Here is a 16,871-nt window from a genome sequence, read left to right on the forward strand (position 1 = left end):
ACGCAAAGTGATGAGAAAAGCTCACTTGGCCCTTCGGGCCAGGTGAGCTAAAAAACGAAATATTGACTTTTGAACCATGAAATGAGGTCAAGGTCAGATGAACCATGTCAGGTAGGCATGTACAGCTAACGCCATTTTGTTGATTAGCTTGACCTAAGATGCATGGTTGCCATGTGTTGCTAAGGGGGACGGGCTTATCAGTAGATAGTGGAAAGGTGTATTCTTCTATACAACAAATATAGTTGACCTAGTGCTTATAGTTTAAGAAAAACAGACCAAAACACAAACACTTAATACTGAGCAATGAACCATGAAAATGAGGTCAAGGTCAAATAAAACCTGCATGACTGACATGAAGATCATAAAATATTTCCATACACCAAATATAGTTGACCTATTGCATATAGAATGAAATTCAAAACAGTGTGGCTGTGGCCATTGATTGACACATTAAATTCATCCATTGACTGGGACAACCACTGTAACGACCACTGTTCACGACGTACCTACGATAGACATTTAAACTGTGGGGTTACCAAAGGTTTCTTAACGCCTTTAATTATAAAATAATTCGAAAAATTAATCAGGAATAACCATTATGTTTTGATTTATATAATTGATATAAATCAAAACATCGTATTATTTCTGATTAATTTTTCGAATTACTTTATTAAGGTGTTGAGAACCTTTGGTGGCCCCATAGTTTAAGTGTCTTTAAAAAGTACATAGTGAGCAGTGGTCGTTACATACAAACTTTCACCTAAATTGTCCCAGTCAATGGATGAATTTAATGTGTCAATCAATAGCCACAGCCACACTGTTTTGAATTTCATTCTAGTATTACAAAAAAAGAGACTTAAACCCAAAACTTAACTTTGACCACTGAACCATGAAATTGAGGTCAAGGTCAGATGACACCTGCCAGCTAGACAGGTACACCTTACAATCATTCCATACACCAAATATAGTAGACATTTTGCTTACAGTACAAGAAAAACAGACCAAAACACAAAAATTAACTATAACCACTGAACCATGAGAATGAGGTCAAGGTCAGATGACACCTGCCAATTGGACATGTACACCTTACACTGCTTCCATACACAGAATATACAAGACCTATTGCTTACAGTATCTCAGATATGGACTTGACCACCAAAACTTAACCTTGTTCACTGATCAATGAAATGAGGTCGAGGTCAAGTGAAAACTGTCTAACAGGCAGGAGGACCTTGCAAGATACGCACATACCAAATATAGTTATCATATTACTTATAATAAGAGAGAGATTAACATTTCAAAAGATCCAGGTCTTCCACCTTCTAAAATATAAAGCTTTTAAGAAGTGAGCTAACGCTGCCGCCGCCGCTGCCGGATCACTATCCCAATGTCGAGATTTTTACGACAAAAATGACGACACAAACAACAAATCATTGAAAACAATACACAGAAAACTAAAGCTTGCGCAACAAGCACACCTCAAAACAACTGGAAGTGAATTCGGTTACTCTGAAGTAATACGTAGATGATTTTTAATTCTGATTAAGGTGGTACCCAACACTTTCAATAAAATCATTTTGGCTCATTTAATTTTCCTAAAATTTTCACAAAGTATTTTCTTTGACCCTTTAACAAAAATATAAAAATTTCAAAAATTTTGAACCAACCATTTTATCAGAAAAATTACACTGGTTATACAGCAGTTTGACAAACACCAATTTTGATCACTGAGAAGCTTAATATTCCCTTTACAACGCAACGTAATTAAAACGTTTAGCTAACTTTACAGAGTTATCTCCCTGTAGTGTTAGGTACCACCTTAAACGCCATTGTGATCGATAAAAAAAGTTTTATTCAACAGAGAAGTGGAAGTTGCATTTTAACAAACTTGCTATAAAACATTGCCTTTTTAACCCTACTGCAACACAAATACATGGCCGAATTAATATAAAAGATTGAAATGAACACACAAACAGTGTGTCAGGAAAAAAGAATAGGCAAGACCTTTACCAATAGAAATACATCGATACTGCAAAATCAAAATATAACGAGAAACAAAACAACGATCGCAACACAGAGTTCACTCAAAAAAGGGGGGAACTCACATGCTCCGGATATAGTTTCTGTTTCAATGATTGCTCGTGACAAATAACAATGTGTTGATTTTATGACAAGTTGACACAAGAGGACAGGTTTCCATTAGCTTTGCCTTTCGTGAAATTACTGTTTTATTTTGGTAAAGTTATTTTCTATCTGAAACATGTTGTAAAATACCTCAATGGCAAATTGGCTAAATAACAACTTGTAAAAAAGAATATTTTATTCAAACAACACTCGTCATGTTAGTTTTTCAACACAAAGTTTCCCTGTGAAGTGTAACTTAAAGGATTATGATAATGCAAACATTAATCAGACGACAAAATTTTAAATAAGTATAAATGCATCATTTTATATTAAATTAAAAAGTGTAAAATTATGGAAATGTGCGCGCGCAAATTAATTCCTGATCGATTAACGAATTTGTATAAAGTGTTGTTGTTTATAATCTTATTGAGAGAGTGATTTTGCTCCTCTGTCTTAAAATTATAAATACAACGAATGAATGAAATATTGTTATAAAATTAATAATAATAAGTAGGTACAGGAATTAGATTGTTGTCGTGCTGTCGTGATGTGACCTTAGGTGACCTTTTTTTATTCAGAAGCCACCTGCGCTTTCGGTAAAATAAATGAGGTGGTCAAGACATTTTGACAAACATGTAAATTCTACACAATAGAAATTTCTTCTGTTGCATTGTATGACATCTATAGTGACATTTAATTATTTATTGTCTTAAATACGTAAAGAGAGGTTATTTATTTTAACCTCTCCACTTCTGCATTAAATTTGCATTAGTTTCGCATCTTTATATAAAGCAGTAGGGGAATTTGTCCTCTGGCTACGTAGTGACGTGTATCCTTTCTGATTGCTGAAAATGGAATCATAAAATATAGTATTTCCGCATTTGAAGCGGATTTTCCCTTTATTTAGTATGTGTTTCACGGATTTACTTCGCACTAGAGGCGAAAATTACAAACATTTGTGTTGTTATGTTCTATATTTAATGTTTCTTAACATCCTGAAGCTTGTATGTTAACATTGATTTACGGGTTTGAATCTGTCCGTTGCGTAATTTCATCTACAATTGAAAAAAAAAACCGTACACAAACTTTTATTATGAAAAAAACAAAATGCATAGGTGTGACGAAATATGTTTTGACTCGTTACATTAAAATATGCGGTTAGCCACATTTTCAGAAATTCGTATTTCATCGTTCCATAACACAATATTGCGTGTCACTGACCACAAAATATAAACAGAATCGGTATAAGAACGTGGCGTGAAGATCTTTGCCCGAACAAGCCAAATACCCAAGAGCTGTTTGACAGAAGAGTAATGGACCTATTCATTAATAACCATTCAATAACATGATAAATAACACATCATTTAGCATAATCTTCATTCAAAACATTGTTCGTTGTCAGATGCAACCTTGTCTTTTCTTCTTTCTACCCAGGGGCTTAAGTAGTGTGAACATTCTTGCATTGTCTGATTACCAATAATCCGAAATAGCCACTTCAGTTTGAATTTTACCAGTAACCTTTGGAGTTACCGCCCTTTGTAATAAATACTCCCTGCTATTAATATCAATGACAACTATTATGCGATATCTTGATGAAAATAGATGGTTGTTTTCCGTTTGTTCTTCAGTTTTGCATCTTGCGTAAAATTAGAGAAGTCATTAGGTATCGTTCATAAACGGTATTTGATTCGTAAGATCATTAGTTAAACACGCTTTAGTGTGTCGATATATGTTGGTGAATGCTAAAATTTCAATTTTAAAGTGCATGTTTTAACCACAAAACGATAATAATTTGTCAAAATGTCAAATGTATGACTTCTTAAGAATTTTGCTGGTAAAGTTTAAGTGTCAAAATCATTTGATTTTGGTTAAAATTCAACGGGAATAGACAAAGTAAGTTTGATGTTTTGTTCGATCAGACATTTTCCATTTGCTTGAAGATTTTTGTTATTTTAGTATATTTCATGCTTTTAAGCTTTATATCCGATCAGCAGCTATAGCTAAAACCCAAACATTATAATAAAATACAGAGTAAAGCAAAAACCATAACATGGTAGTAAAATACAGAGAAGAGAGAAAGTAAATATATAATCAATATTTCAATCATAACAAGTTTTACGAAAAAAAAAAATGTTTTGCGTTTTTACGATATCAGTTTGGAACATATCAAAATTTTTACCAGACAACATGTCATATTTTAATCTTGAATGTGTCAAAGTGTTAACAAAGTATATATATTTGAACCATGCAACAAGTTTATATGTAATTAAGTACATCTGATTAGACTGATATGGAGCATATCGACACATGCTTATTTTCATCTTAATCAGCAGTAAGAATGCTTCAATCTAGATAAAATAAGGTCACGTAAATTACAAGAATCAGATGTGAGTAATTAAGTACTAATTCCTTCCAATTATACGAATGTCCAGCATAGGTTTACGTTGAGTCATTAAGACATTAGATCCTTTGTAATGTCTGGCTTTATCTATGAGATAAAAATAGATTTTTTTTATTTATGGGGCAGATATTTATAAATTGGAATGACCGCTATCTCTCAATCTAATAATACGCCAGACATCTCGTGATTTTTACCATCAGTATCTTAATGTCTCTATATTTAAATGATAAACAGAAAAAGTAACAACCATATATTCTTCAAAATAGAGAGAGAGAGACGAACGCTACCAGTCAAAATTTCTTCTCAAAACTCTCCGCTGCAATAATGTTGTAGAAAGAATAGCGCTTCCCCTAAATTCATTATATTAAATGTTTGACCCCTTGAACAAATGGTTACGAAGGAAATTGTCGCTAAAAGAGTACATTTAGTTACATCGTGACATAGCATGAACAAACGAAATTTTGCGATAGTGATACTGGATAGTTGCAAATACTTAGTTCAGCTAACAGCCTATTGAGTATTCAATAACATTCAAATGAAATCTGAATTCTTTCTAATATACTTATATCAACTTATAGGACTAAATGAGCTTTGCACTCCCTGTTTGAAGATTTCAAAATGTGACTTCATATAAGAAAATGCCTGTGCCAGGAATATGAGAGTTGTTGTCTATTCATTTGATGTGTTTTGAGCTTTTGGTTTTGCCATTTGTTAATTTTAGGGACTTTACGTTTTGAATTTTCCTTGGAATTCGGTATTTTTGTGATTTTATTTTTTTGTCATATGGAAAGTCTATTAAGAAATCAGTTCCTAGCACTTTTACAGAAAAATTTATTTTTATTCATGGTACATGTATTTGTACTGTAATAACATGAAAAACGAATGTCATATAAGCTCTACCTTATTATAATGTGCTGTTTTGGCAGAAAACAGTTTTATTTATCAAATCTTGTTTTAAGACACAAACTTAGTAACCGTAAAAACTAAAAACAGGATACCCCTTATAATTATGAAGCTCCTCAATCGATGAATAATAACTATTTTCTAAAGCCTAATGAACAAAATATCGTCAAGTTTTCTAAAATTAGTAAGAGTGTATGCGCTTGAAAAACAAGTAGGACTTTATTTGAAAACGTATTGTGCCATAATTTGCTGAATGGACTGGTGAAACGATTCAACGTAATTACTTGGCAGTGTATGCAGAAATACATGTACATGACTTACAGTAAGAAATGTAAAGACATAGAAAGCTTGAAGATGCCAAATGACATCAGAAACCGTTAATAGAAAATGATAGGGAGGGTCACTATTGCAGCGACGTATTTAAGTGAAAGTTAAACATCACGTACTACAGCCACGTACCCCGCTAACTGCAGGAGTGAGGAGAGTCACGTCCGTACTACAGCCACGTACCCTGCTAACTGCATGAGTGACGAGAGTCACGTCTCTTACATAACAGACAATACTACTTTCGGTTGCATTGGTCTAATAAGTAGAAACATTCGTCTCAACTCGGCCGATTCCGTACCCTCGTCTAACGGATAGAAGAAGAGTAGCGGATTCTACCGAGGATTGCCGAATGAAGTAGAAGTAGAGCCATCAATATTAATGAAGGACGGTATTGTATCTGCTAAATAGACGTATCAAAAGGTGACTTAGGTCATCTGACAAGACAACAGTTCTATAGTTCTATCTTCGTATTCGATTTTTTAGCTAATTGAACTCTTCAAAGATACTAGGATTAAAATGGAATACGTCAGACACGCGTTTCGTCAAAACTAGTGTATTTCGAAAAAAAAAATCAAAATTTTTAAACAGTTGTTTAATAATTATTACCATATCAATGATAATGTATGTCAACACTACATGCGGTCTGCTTTATAACTTTAAAGGATTTGAATAATGTCAATAAATATTTCATTTGAGAAAGGTGATATCCAATAGTCGTAAGAAAGTTGTGGCCATTTTAACTAGAATGAAATTCAAAACAGTGTGGCTGTGGCCATTGATTGACACATTAAATTCGTCCATTGACTGGGTCAATTTACGTGAACGTTTGTCTGTAACGACCACTGTTCACGACGTACCTACGATAGACATTTAAACTGTTGGGTCACCAAAGGTTTCTTAACGCCTTTAATTATAAAATAATTCGAAAAATTAATCAGGAATAACCTTTATGTTTTGATTTATATAATTAGTATAAATCAAAACATCGTGTTATTTCTGATTAATTTTTCGAATTACTTTATTAAGGTGTTGTGAACCTTTGGTGACCCCATAGTTTAAGTGTCTTTAAAAAGTACATAGTGAGCAGTGGTCGTTACATACAAACGTTCACCTAAATTGTCCCAGCCAATGGATGAATTTAATGGGTCAATCAATAGCCACAGCCACACTGTTTTGAATTTCATTCTATAAACATATTTCACTTAAAATGGTAATTTTATTATAAAAGTAATAACACTCCGAAACAAACATTCTTGCAACTGTTATAAACAACGCTAGCTGCTACTGACTATGATAACTTCCATAAGATCCTATGTATACATCAACCCCATACCCTGATATTTATTTTACAATTTAAAGCACTTATACAATGGAACTGATGATCTGTTTAGGCACCAAGCAGTGATCTTTTTTGATTGGTTTTCATCTCAGGAAAAAAACGTTTTTTTCTTACTTTCTTCAAAAACTTTTTTTCAAAATCATACAGGAACATCAATCTTTTTTAAACTCGACGTTGTACTTATATGTTTCCCTAATTTTCAATGTAAACAAACGTTTTTCCCTTCCGTTCTGAAATAAATAATTACGACAAAAGGCTAAAGGCCAATGCCTTAGATATTCCTTACAGTCGTTTTACTCTTGTAATTGTTTCAAACTGCTGAATAAAGACACCGCACATATATTATACTATTTGCTTGAATGATTTCTAGAATTTTTTAATCTCTAAGCTACTTGAACTGAAAAAATATGTGTCTACATCCATAGCATTGACTTCCTCCGTGGCTGCTAAAGTTTTCAAAATCAAAGATTTAACTGCGATGATGGATGAGATTTATCGCTAGGAAATTATATCTGTTACACCATCTCTTCAAATTTTATCTTTCCAAAATTTTAGAATTACATATTGTCAGTCAAACTAAATACGAAAACAGTTTGTCTGCACCCTTCGATCATGGTCATATCAACGTTTTAGACAGTGTCTGTTATGAAGCTTGGTAAAACGTCAAGTTGAAATCAACGTAGTGTCAAAAATGACGTCTTATTTCTCTATCACGTGACGTTAATTTGTGCTTTCTGTCTTTTTGAAAGATAGGCTTGAAAATTATGATGAAGATTAATTAATAAGTTCGAGTGGTAAATGTTTTTACAAATGGGATAGAGGATTACTTAACTTGCACGATTTAAAAAAAAGTTTATTTATATTTCTCAGAAGTAGCAAAAACCCTTAGATCTCTATGAGGGAACCATCTAATTTTAAAAAATTTGATAGCCATGTGCAACATCAATTTAAGTGCGTGTTCTTTGGAGTTAAATATAAGTATTCTTGGCGATGGATTTGTGGTAGTTGAACTACAGTGGCCGCAAATGTAAACGAAACTCATTGGCCAATATTGGTCATCGCATTTTGTGCCCCAGGACGCCTCATTTTTTCTCTTCCCATGTCATTGCATTTTATGTTAACCGAAAATGGCGAGGAGTAGACAGTTTCCAGATACGCTAGAAGAGAGTCTTCTTTCAAAATACCTCTTACATAACCTTTTTGGTAACCTTCAGAAAAGTAAAGCAGGTACTCTATTCAACGGGTTTGATGTTTGCATTGTCAAGTTGTATGAGAATGACATGTTATTACATAGATCAGACGCACTATCATTAGATGTGCATGTACACATTTCAACAACATTATAGCGCTAAACATTTCTTTTCAAAATCTTAACAGATTTACACGACGCATATCAACATCAGATATTATTAAAATTCCTCATACATCAAATTTGAGTGTTAAAATAGAAATTCAACCAAATAAATTTCATCGGTTTTCAAACAGTTTTTAGACTGATATGTAGTTTTGACAACTAAACTGCATTCCTCTATGAAAAATTTTGAGAAAGTTTTTTAAGTACTTTGAAATTAGGATTCAAGCAGTTATGTTTTTATTGCGATGTATTTCAACGATGTGTAAATTTTATCTCAGTTCAAACAAAGCACGTGCCCAGATGCTAACTGTCAATATAACTGCAAAAGTACGGCTTGTTAACAAACTGTTACGTGGTCGTAAATTTTTTATGTCAGAATAAAAAGTCACTTAGTTAAATAATTATCATAAATGTTTCTTTAATTCGATTGATGAGATACGCTCGTTTCCATCGGTATTCGATTCAATTAAAGAAACATTAAGGATATAATATGATAAATTATTGCTCTGCTTAACGTCAAAGTTTTACGGGACTTACAATACTTATTTTGTTTAGATTTTAATGCTGATTTTAGTGACACCTACATGCATGGCATTATGACGAAAGGATTATCAATATCACGTGAAGAATGGAATTCTGATATTTTAAATTTTATCAATTTTTCTACATAGGAAAAAGTTGCAAAGTACCATTGTCGATCGGTGTCAGATATCCCGTGAGACTACAGTGCATACATTTTCCCTTTAGCGAATAAAAAGAATCACTATCTTATAAGAAAATTTCACAAGATTGCGTCATCCAAAATTAAAGTAACATAATAAATTTGAATTTGGAAAATAATGTAAAAGACGGAATTGCAAATGACTGTAATTTTAGAAAATAACATAAAGTAACCAATGAGAAAAAAGGATATTTTTTGTTGCAACATTTATGATTGCTTGAATATCTTCAATGAAGCGCTATAACCCAAACCTATAGCAGACTATGAGTATCCTATGTAAAAGACCTGAGCGGCACTCTTTGATTTTTGAATGTTAGAAATCGATGAAGTTCTTCGGTAGACAGGTTTTGCTATGTTCATTTTTTTAGTTATTCTTAATGGTTATATATTTCAATAAAAATTTGAGCGTCGGCAAATGGGGATATTTAACTGCAGATCATAGAGTGTTTTTTTTTTGCATCGCATAATAACTTGACAGTTTAAATTCACAAAGTACTGTTTCGATCTCATGAAAATTGGTGTGAAAAAAAGTAATAGAAAATAGAGACTGAAATAAAATATTTTCGATTTTCTTTGTAATCCTGGAATATCAATTTAAGAATTTCCTGGTATTTTGACCCGACAGCTGCAGAAAACAAATGATTTATGACAATTCTCAGAGGTTTTTATCAGCAGGGGAAATAATCTATTTTACATTATAAAAAGGTGCCTAGGTGTATTGTTTGCATTCATACTGAACTTGTGTAACCTTACATTATTTTGCGAGAAGAAAAGACAACAAATAGTTAGTTTTTTTAAAGGTATAATAAACATATCCTATGTCGTAATTTTTTTTACGACAACAACAAATAACGTATCTCATCCAAATTATACAAAATGTTATTAATGTTTCTTTTATGCTTTACGAAATTTTATGCATGAGGCTGTTGCCTTATTTTACTCTTCGGTATGAAATGCCTTTTTGAATTTTAGCCTCAACTGATATCCTATAACAGCTGAAATGTTGCAATAGTGTAAATACTACTATGTTAAAAAGTCTATCAGTGACAAAATAGAATTCATTTCTATATTATTTAAGAAATAATTGATGGCAGCTATACTTTATTGTATTTTTAACATGGGTAGGCATTATATTCGTGATTATTTTTGCCAGAGCGATAGCGAGGGCTAAAATAACACGAATATAATGCCTACCCATGTTAAAAATACAATAAAGTATAGCTGCCATCAATTATTTCGATTCTGATTAGGACATTTACGGTAATTTCTATGTTTGCTGTGTATAAGGTTACAGTATGTGTGTAGGCTCTTCCATCAACCTCCCTGTTGATTTTTATTCAACTAGTTCAAACCAGTTTAATTTTGCAAAGTTGTAATAATTTTAAAATTCTAAATTAAAACAGAAATTAACAAATTTATTAACTAAAACAATGTTTGAGTCACAAAATAACAGAAACGTTATAAATCAACGTCTTTTCCTTTGAGGTCAACAGTTCATCTGACGCGCACATTTCAGGCCGCATTTTTCAGTCAGTTGAACTTGTCAATGGCGGTGGACGTACTGGAGAATCGGGTAAGTCTTTACTAACTAAATTTATAGTAAATGTTCCCCCGGTTATTGTAGCGTTTGTGAAAATACTCATGTCGGACAGAGGATTCCTGGATATTGTACTGACATGATTTGAGACTTGGCAGGAGGGGCCCTTTGACACAGATTCATTACTATGGAACGCCACGACTGCCTTATGTTAATAATCAGCATTATACGCAGTGTTCACAGCATTATATGAAGTGATCACAGCATTATATGTAGTGCTCACAACATTATATGAAGTGATCACAGCATTATATGCAGTGCTCACAGCATTATATGCAGTGTTCACAACATTATATGAAGTGCTCACAACATTATATTAAGTGCTCACAACATTATATTAAGTGCTCACAACATTATATTAAGTGTTCACAACATTATACGTTTTTTGTTGTATGATGAGATTGATGTATGATGAGATTTATGAATGATGAGATCATTCGGTAAACTTCGTTGTTTAGCGGAAATTACCGAATCCATAATTGGTAAATTACGGTAAATTAATGCCCAGCAAACAAATTTAAACAGTTATTATTATGTGATCATTAAGGCAGTATACAATATTTAAAACGGATTGAAATAAGTAAATTAAGAAGTATGATCAATTTAACCCAAGTTTATTCCACACCAGGGCATTTTAAACTTATTTTGAGGATTAGTTTCACCATATTCACAACTTAATATGTATATATATTTACTAGAACACATCCGTGATATCGCGGGTCTGTGACTGAATTAAAGAATATAACTATGCGTAAGCCTTATTTTAGTATTGGTATTGTCATCTGATAAAGTCATGCCGATTATAAGATGAAGTTTTCTCTGCTTTTAACATCTTTCTGTTTGAACCCGTCGACCTGGAACTTGTCAATTTAATATTGGTATTATTGATTTTGTTTGGAAAACAAAAGTCTCTGGAAAGGAGTATTTTTTAATCAACAGTTTTGTCCTTTATGAGTTATGAATAAAATTGAATCTTTGATTCGCTGTTTTACGTCTAACAAATTGAAAACTGTACATGCTGTACCTATACGCCTTATTTTAAGTCCAGATTTTTATTATTCGTATTGTCATCTTAGAAAGTCATACTGATTAAAGTACTACAATCGGGAACAATGTGACAATGATTGAATTAAGTAGTTTCAACCCTGTGATTACGACCCGTGTATATAGCAAAATCTTAAATACAGCGTTTCGTGGTACTCCTGTCAAGATTCAAGATTCTTTATTTCTTATAAAACCAAGTAAATGGTACAAAGAAAGATATTTTTACATACAATAACATACAGATTTTGCGCATGACAAGTTTGCACAAAAACGAGCAACAAGAATGACAGATTGTTGATCAACCTGGAGAACATACTTCTATATTGATAATTCTAATTAATTTACACAAATTTTTCAATACACAAATATTTTTTGAAATAAATAAACTGCCGAATTTCAGATCCTGTCAGATGCGGAACGTACAGATAATGTAATAGTTAACAGGTGAATATATTATTGGTATCGATTCGACCCGGAACTTCTTAATTATTGGCAATATTAATTATGTGGAAACAAAAGGGTCTGGAGTGATGTTATTTTTAATCAACAGCATGGTACTATGTTAGTTATATATACTCTCAGATCAGTACTTATAGTGTCTTTTTATTGTTGGGATATACAAGTACCCGCCCACATGCACGTTCACTCTATTTTCTTGTTAGATCATATGTATTTATATTTGTACCCATCTAATGAGTTAATATAAAAAAAGAAGATGTGGTATGATTGCCAATGAGACAACTATCCACAAAATACCAAAATGACACAAACATTAACAACTATAGGTCACTGTACGGCCTTCAACAATGAGCAAAGCCCATACCGCATAGTCAGCTATAAAAGGCCCCGATACGACCATGTAAAACAATTCAAACGAGAAAACTAACAAGCCTTTTACAACTGATTTTCATAGTTCGTTCTTATGTTGTTCTGTTACGCCACTGTCCCAGGTTAGAGTGAGGATACCAACATCCCGCTAACATGTTAAAACCCGCCACATTTTGCATATATGTGGCCGTCCCATGTCAGGAGGAGCCTTTATTTCAGTGGTTGTCGTTTGTTAATTAATGTGTTATATACATGTTAGTTTTTCGATCGTTTGTTTGTACATAAATTAGGAATATTTTTCGTTTATCATTTCGGGGCCTTCTATAGCTGACTATCCGGTATGGGCTTTCCTCATTGTTGAAGGTCGTACTGTGGCCGTTTAGCTGTTTAAAATTTCTGTGATGTCATTTTGTCTCTTGTGGAAAGTTGTTTCATTGGCAAGCATACCACTTTTATATATATACATGTATGTACCGTGCAAACTGACGAACAAACGTAGTAAACGTTTTATTCATCCCCACATTTACTCAATTTTCATAAGAGATGATAACTTTAAATGAAAATGTTAAACTGGGTCTTGAAAGGGTAAATTTTTCTATGAAAGTTTAAATTTCTATATAAGACTGCTGATCATATTTAGAAGACAATCTTAGTACTTGCCGTGCTAAAAAGCCGTGTAAAAAAAATGGAATAATTGATGTAAAGTTATGTTTAACACCTACAGTGAAATGCTTTAAACTGCATTTTCCATATCTGTTAGATACTTATTCATGTAAAAATGCCAAATTCTGAAAATCGATGCCAAAAATGACTCTATCATGACATATATCAGCTAGCGTAATATGGCACCTATGTGTTATAGAAAGCTGACTGTTTTATTTAAAAGGTAATTAAGCTTTTTAAAACTGAGTACGGACTATAAAGTGGCACCTTGCTAAATTTCTTCAGTAGGAAATGAACTCGAGAATATATCATACAAATTTTCCTACGATATTTCATTAAATAAACTTTTTATTATTTAACTTACATTTTGCCATTCGTATTTCTTACGACGAACAGAACTACTTCAATCATTCACCTCTCAGTTTCATCTTTTCCTTACTTATTTCAATCAGTTTTAAATATTGTATGCTACCTTATGATAACATGATTTTAATAACTTTTTAAATTTGTTTGCTGGGCATTACCGTAATTTACCAATTATGGATTCGGTAATTTCCGCTAAAAAACGAAGTTTACCGAATGATCTCATCATTCATAAATCTCATCATACATCAATCTCATCATACAACAAAAAACGTATAATGTTGTGAACACTTAATATAATGTTGTGAGCACTTAATATAATGTTGTGAGCACTTAATATAATGTTGTGAGCACTTAATATAATGTTGTGAGCACTTCATATAATGTTGTGAACACTGCATATAATGCTGTGAGCACTGCATATAATGCTGTGATCACTTCATATAATGTTGTGAGCACTACATATAATGCTGTGATCACTTCATATAATGCTGTGAACACTGCGTATAATGCTGATTATTAACATAAGGCAGTCGTGGCGTTCCATACATTACTGTTACTTGCGGTAGCTACACCCTGTAGAGTTGATGAGAGGGCACGCCTTTGTGCATCTGACGGTCCAGCAACATAACTTTCTAACGATTTAATGTTTCTATGACCCGTAACTGACATGATAGTTAAATCATCGACCCCGGCGCGTTTCAGCCCAGTACCAACGGTAGCTTTTATACAATGGTTGGTGTATCTGTAGGAAAGGCCTGCTTCATTTGAAATCCTTGGCATCATTTGACTCAATTTGTTTTTTCCCATGGCTTGATTAGCATACCAGCAATTTGGTTTTGGATAAAGCAATGGCTGTTGAAACAGCGCATTACATTTAGGACTCAATTTAGATACATAAAAATCAAAACTTGCCACTGGACAGTTTTCATCTCCTGATTTTTCATACATACGCACCTCTTGACGGTTTTCATGGGAATCAACGCCATGGTGAGTTTTATTTGCCTCATTGTATGTCATTTTATAATATGTATGGTCCCTGTCATCCTTGAACTTACCAAAAGATGACTTTGTCAAACTATTTAACCCTTCCTGGCCTCGTCTTCCAAAATTCAACATTAAGTCCCAGAATACTTTGTTTTGTAGTGTTGCTGGTGAATCTGTGTTGAAAACCCCACTTGAATATAAACGCTGTATGTCTCCTTCAGCTACAGGTTTTTTGTGTACCGTAACATCTTTGCCGGCTCTCTTTAGGGTTTTTATCATTCCCGTTATTACGTGATTTGATGTCATGAAGGCATTATCTTTCATTAAATTAACATTACGGTTGTATGGTGGAGATGTGAGATGACGGGATATTGCTGCACGTATTCCAACTAATGCTGATTTAGAGTAATCTGTTCCTTTTTTTGTTTGCAGGCTTGGATAGAAAAAGCATAATCTCTCATTTAATATGGAGCTTTCAAGTTCCTCAAACTTGTCACTGTATTGGTTTTCTGTCAACCATCCTGAAATTCAAATTATATTTTATCAAGTTTAAATAATATTCACCTTTATAATAAATGCAAATTTAGAAGTATATATGTCCAAATAAGATGTTTTAAGGCTTTTTTTTATTTTATTGGTTGAATGATTTAATTTTTGTAAATAGTCTTGTTGCGACTCACATAGATATAGGAAGATGTGGTGTGAGTGCCAATGAGACAACTCTCCATCCAAATAACAATTTAAAAATTAAACCATTATAGGTTAAAGTACGGCCTTCAACACGGAGCCTTGGCTCACACCGAACAACAAGCTATAAAGGGCCCCAAAATTACTAGTGTAAAACCATTCAAACGGGAAAACCAACGGTCTAATCTATATAAACAAAACGAGAAACACGTATATATTATATAAACAAACGACAACTACAGTTCATCATACATGTACATGTACGTCACACGAAATGCATACATTTTTTGCTGATAAATTTTGTTTTTCTAATGATGATTAAAATTCAAACTGAGTGACAATCTTGTTGCATTTGTAAATGGATTGGAAACCTTGGTGGTATATTGGTAATTACGCCTATTTTTTTATAGGAGAATGGGGTTCGATTCCCTGCTAGGGTCAATCCATTTTATCATAAATATGAAACAATTTTGTCATTTCAGTACGACAGTAATAATCATAACCTATTTAGGCTATAATTTATTTTATATTTTATCGTTAGAATAATAATTACATGTATATGCAATGATAGTTAATTGTTGTGATGTGAGTCAGTTTATTTACCTCTGAAAAGGCGCACTCCCCAATCAGTTTGTTGCTTAGTTGTCTCTTCTACTCTGGCCTGAGCCAACATATCTATGTGCTCTCTGCTTGGCATTTCTTTGAACCTTGGTTTCTTTAGGGGTGGTTCCGGGTCTAAAGCTAGTTCTGGTTCTAAAGCTTGTTCTGGTTGTTCTGAAGCTTGTTCTGGTTCTAACCTTGGTTGTGGTTCTTCTTCAGGTTCAGGTTCTAACCTTGGTTGTGGTTCTTCTACAGGTTCAGAAACTCCTTCAGCAAAATTTGAAAGCTCATCATCTGATTGCGAGCTCTCTTGCTCGAACTGGTATATTGTGGCATCAGTTAGTCTGGCAAACATTGACGTAACTGATACATCACATATCTCGTGTCTGAATACACGTTTTGTTTGACCTGATGAAATATTCCTTATTATGTATTGTACAACAGATTGTTTCTGATTGAAATGGTTAATTATTATGTAGTCTTGTCCTTTGTGTTCTACCTTGAGTCCAATTTTTAACGGGATTGTCCTCGCATACTCCATTTTTTTTGTTTTGTAAACAAGCAGACGATGAAACGTGTTTTTCAGAGGGAGGGGTTTTGAAGTTGGAACAGCCAACATGGACGTTGCGGTATCTAGGTCAAATAGTTCAATTTCGAATTGTAACACATTGTTGTCATTGTGAAAGTATTAGTAACACAATGTGTATCATTTTAGAGTTTGAAAGTGTTTTAAGTTAATGGAATACATTAAATGCATACCAATTTTGCTAAAATTCATTTTTCTGCCGTAGTCAATATACGCATGTGCAAACTAATTTTATTGGATAATAAAGTATGGTTTCTTTACAAAGCTTAAGAAGCACGTCATATTAGAATATAGTATTAGATCTCTATCTTAGTATACAATAATGCATTATAAAAAAATTGTTTACC

General features: G+C 33.1%; 1 protein-coding gene across 1 annotated transcript; it reads right to left on the minus strand.

The window, feature by feature from the left end:
- Positions 1-14,183: 14,183 nt before the first annotated feature.
- Positions 14,184-16,636, minus strand: LOC143061974 (uncharacterized). The gene is made up of 2 exons (XM_076233830.1): positions 15,942-16,636; positions 14,184-15,172 (listed from the first exon to the last, which is right to left on the minus strand). Exons 1-2 carry the CDS (start codon positions 16,555-16,557, stop codon positions 14,184-14,186), a joined length of 1,605 nt encoding a protein of 534 aa, XP_076089945.1. The 5' UTR covers positions 16,558-16,636.
- Positions 16,637-16,871: the final 235 nt, after the last annotated feature.

The sequence above is a fragment of the Mytilus galloprovincialis genome, chromosome 2 (genome assembly GCF_965363235.1).
Source record: "Mytilus galloprovincialis chromosome 2, xbMytGall1.hap1.1, whole genome shotgun sequence".
NCBI classification, from domain to species: domain Eukaryota; kingdom Metazoa; phylum Mollusca; class Bivalvia; order Mytilida; family Mytilidae; genus Mytilus; species Mytilus galloprovincialis.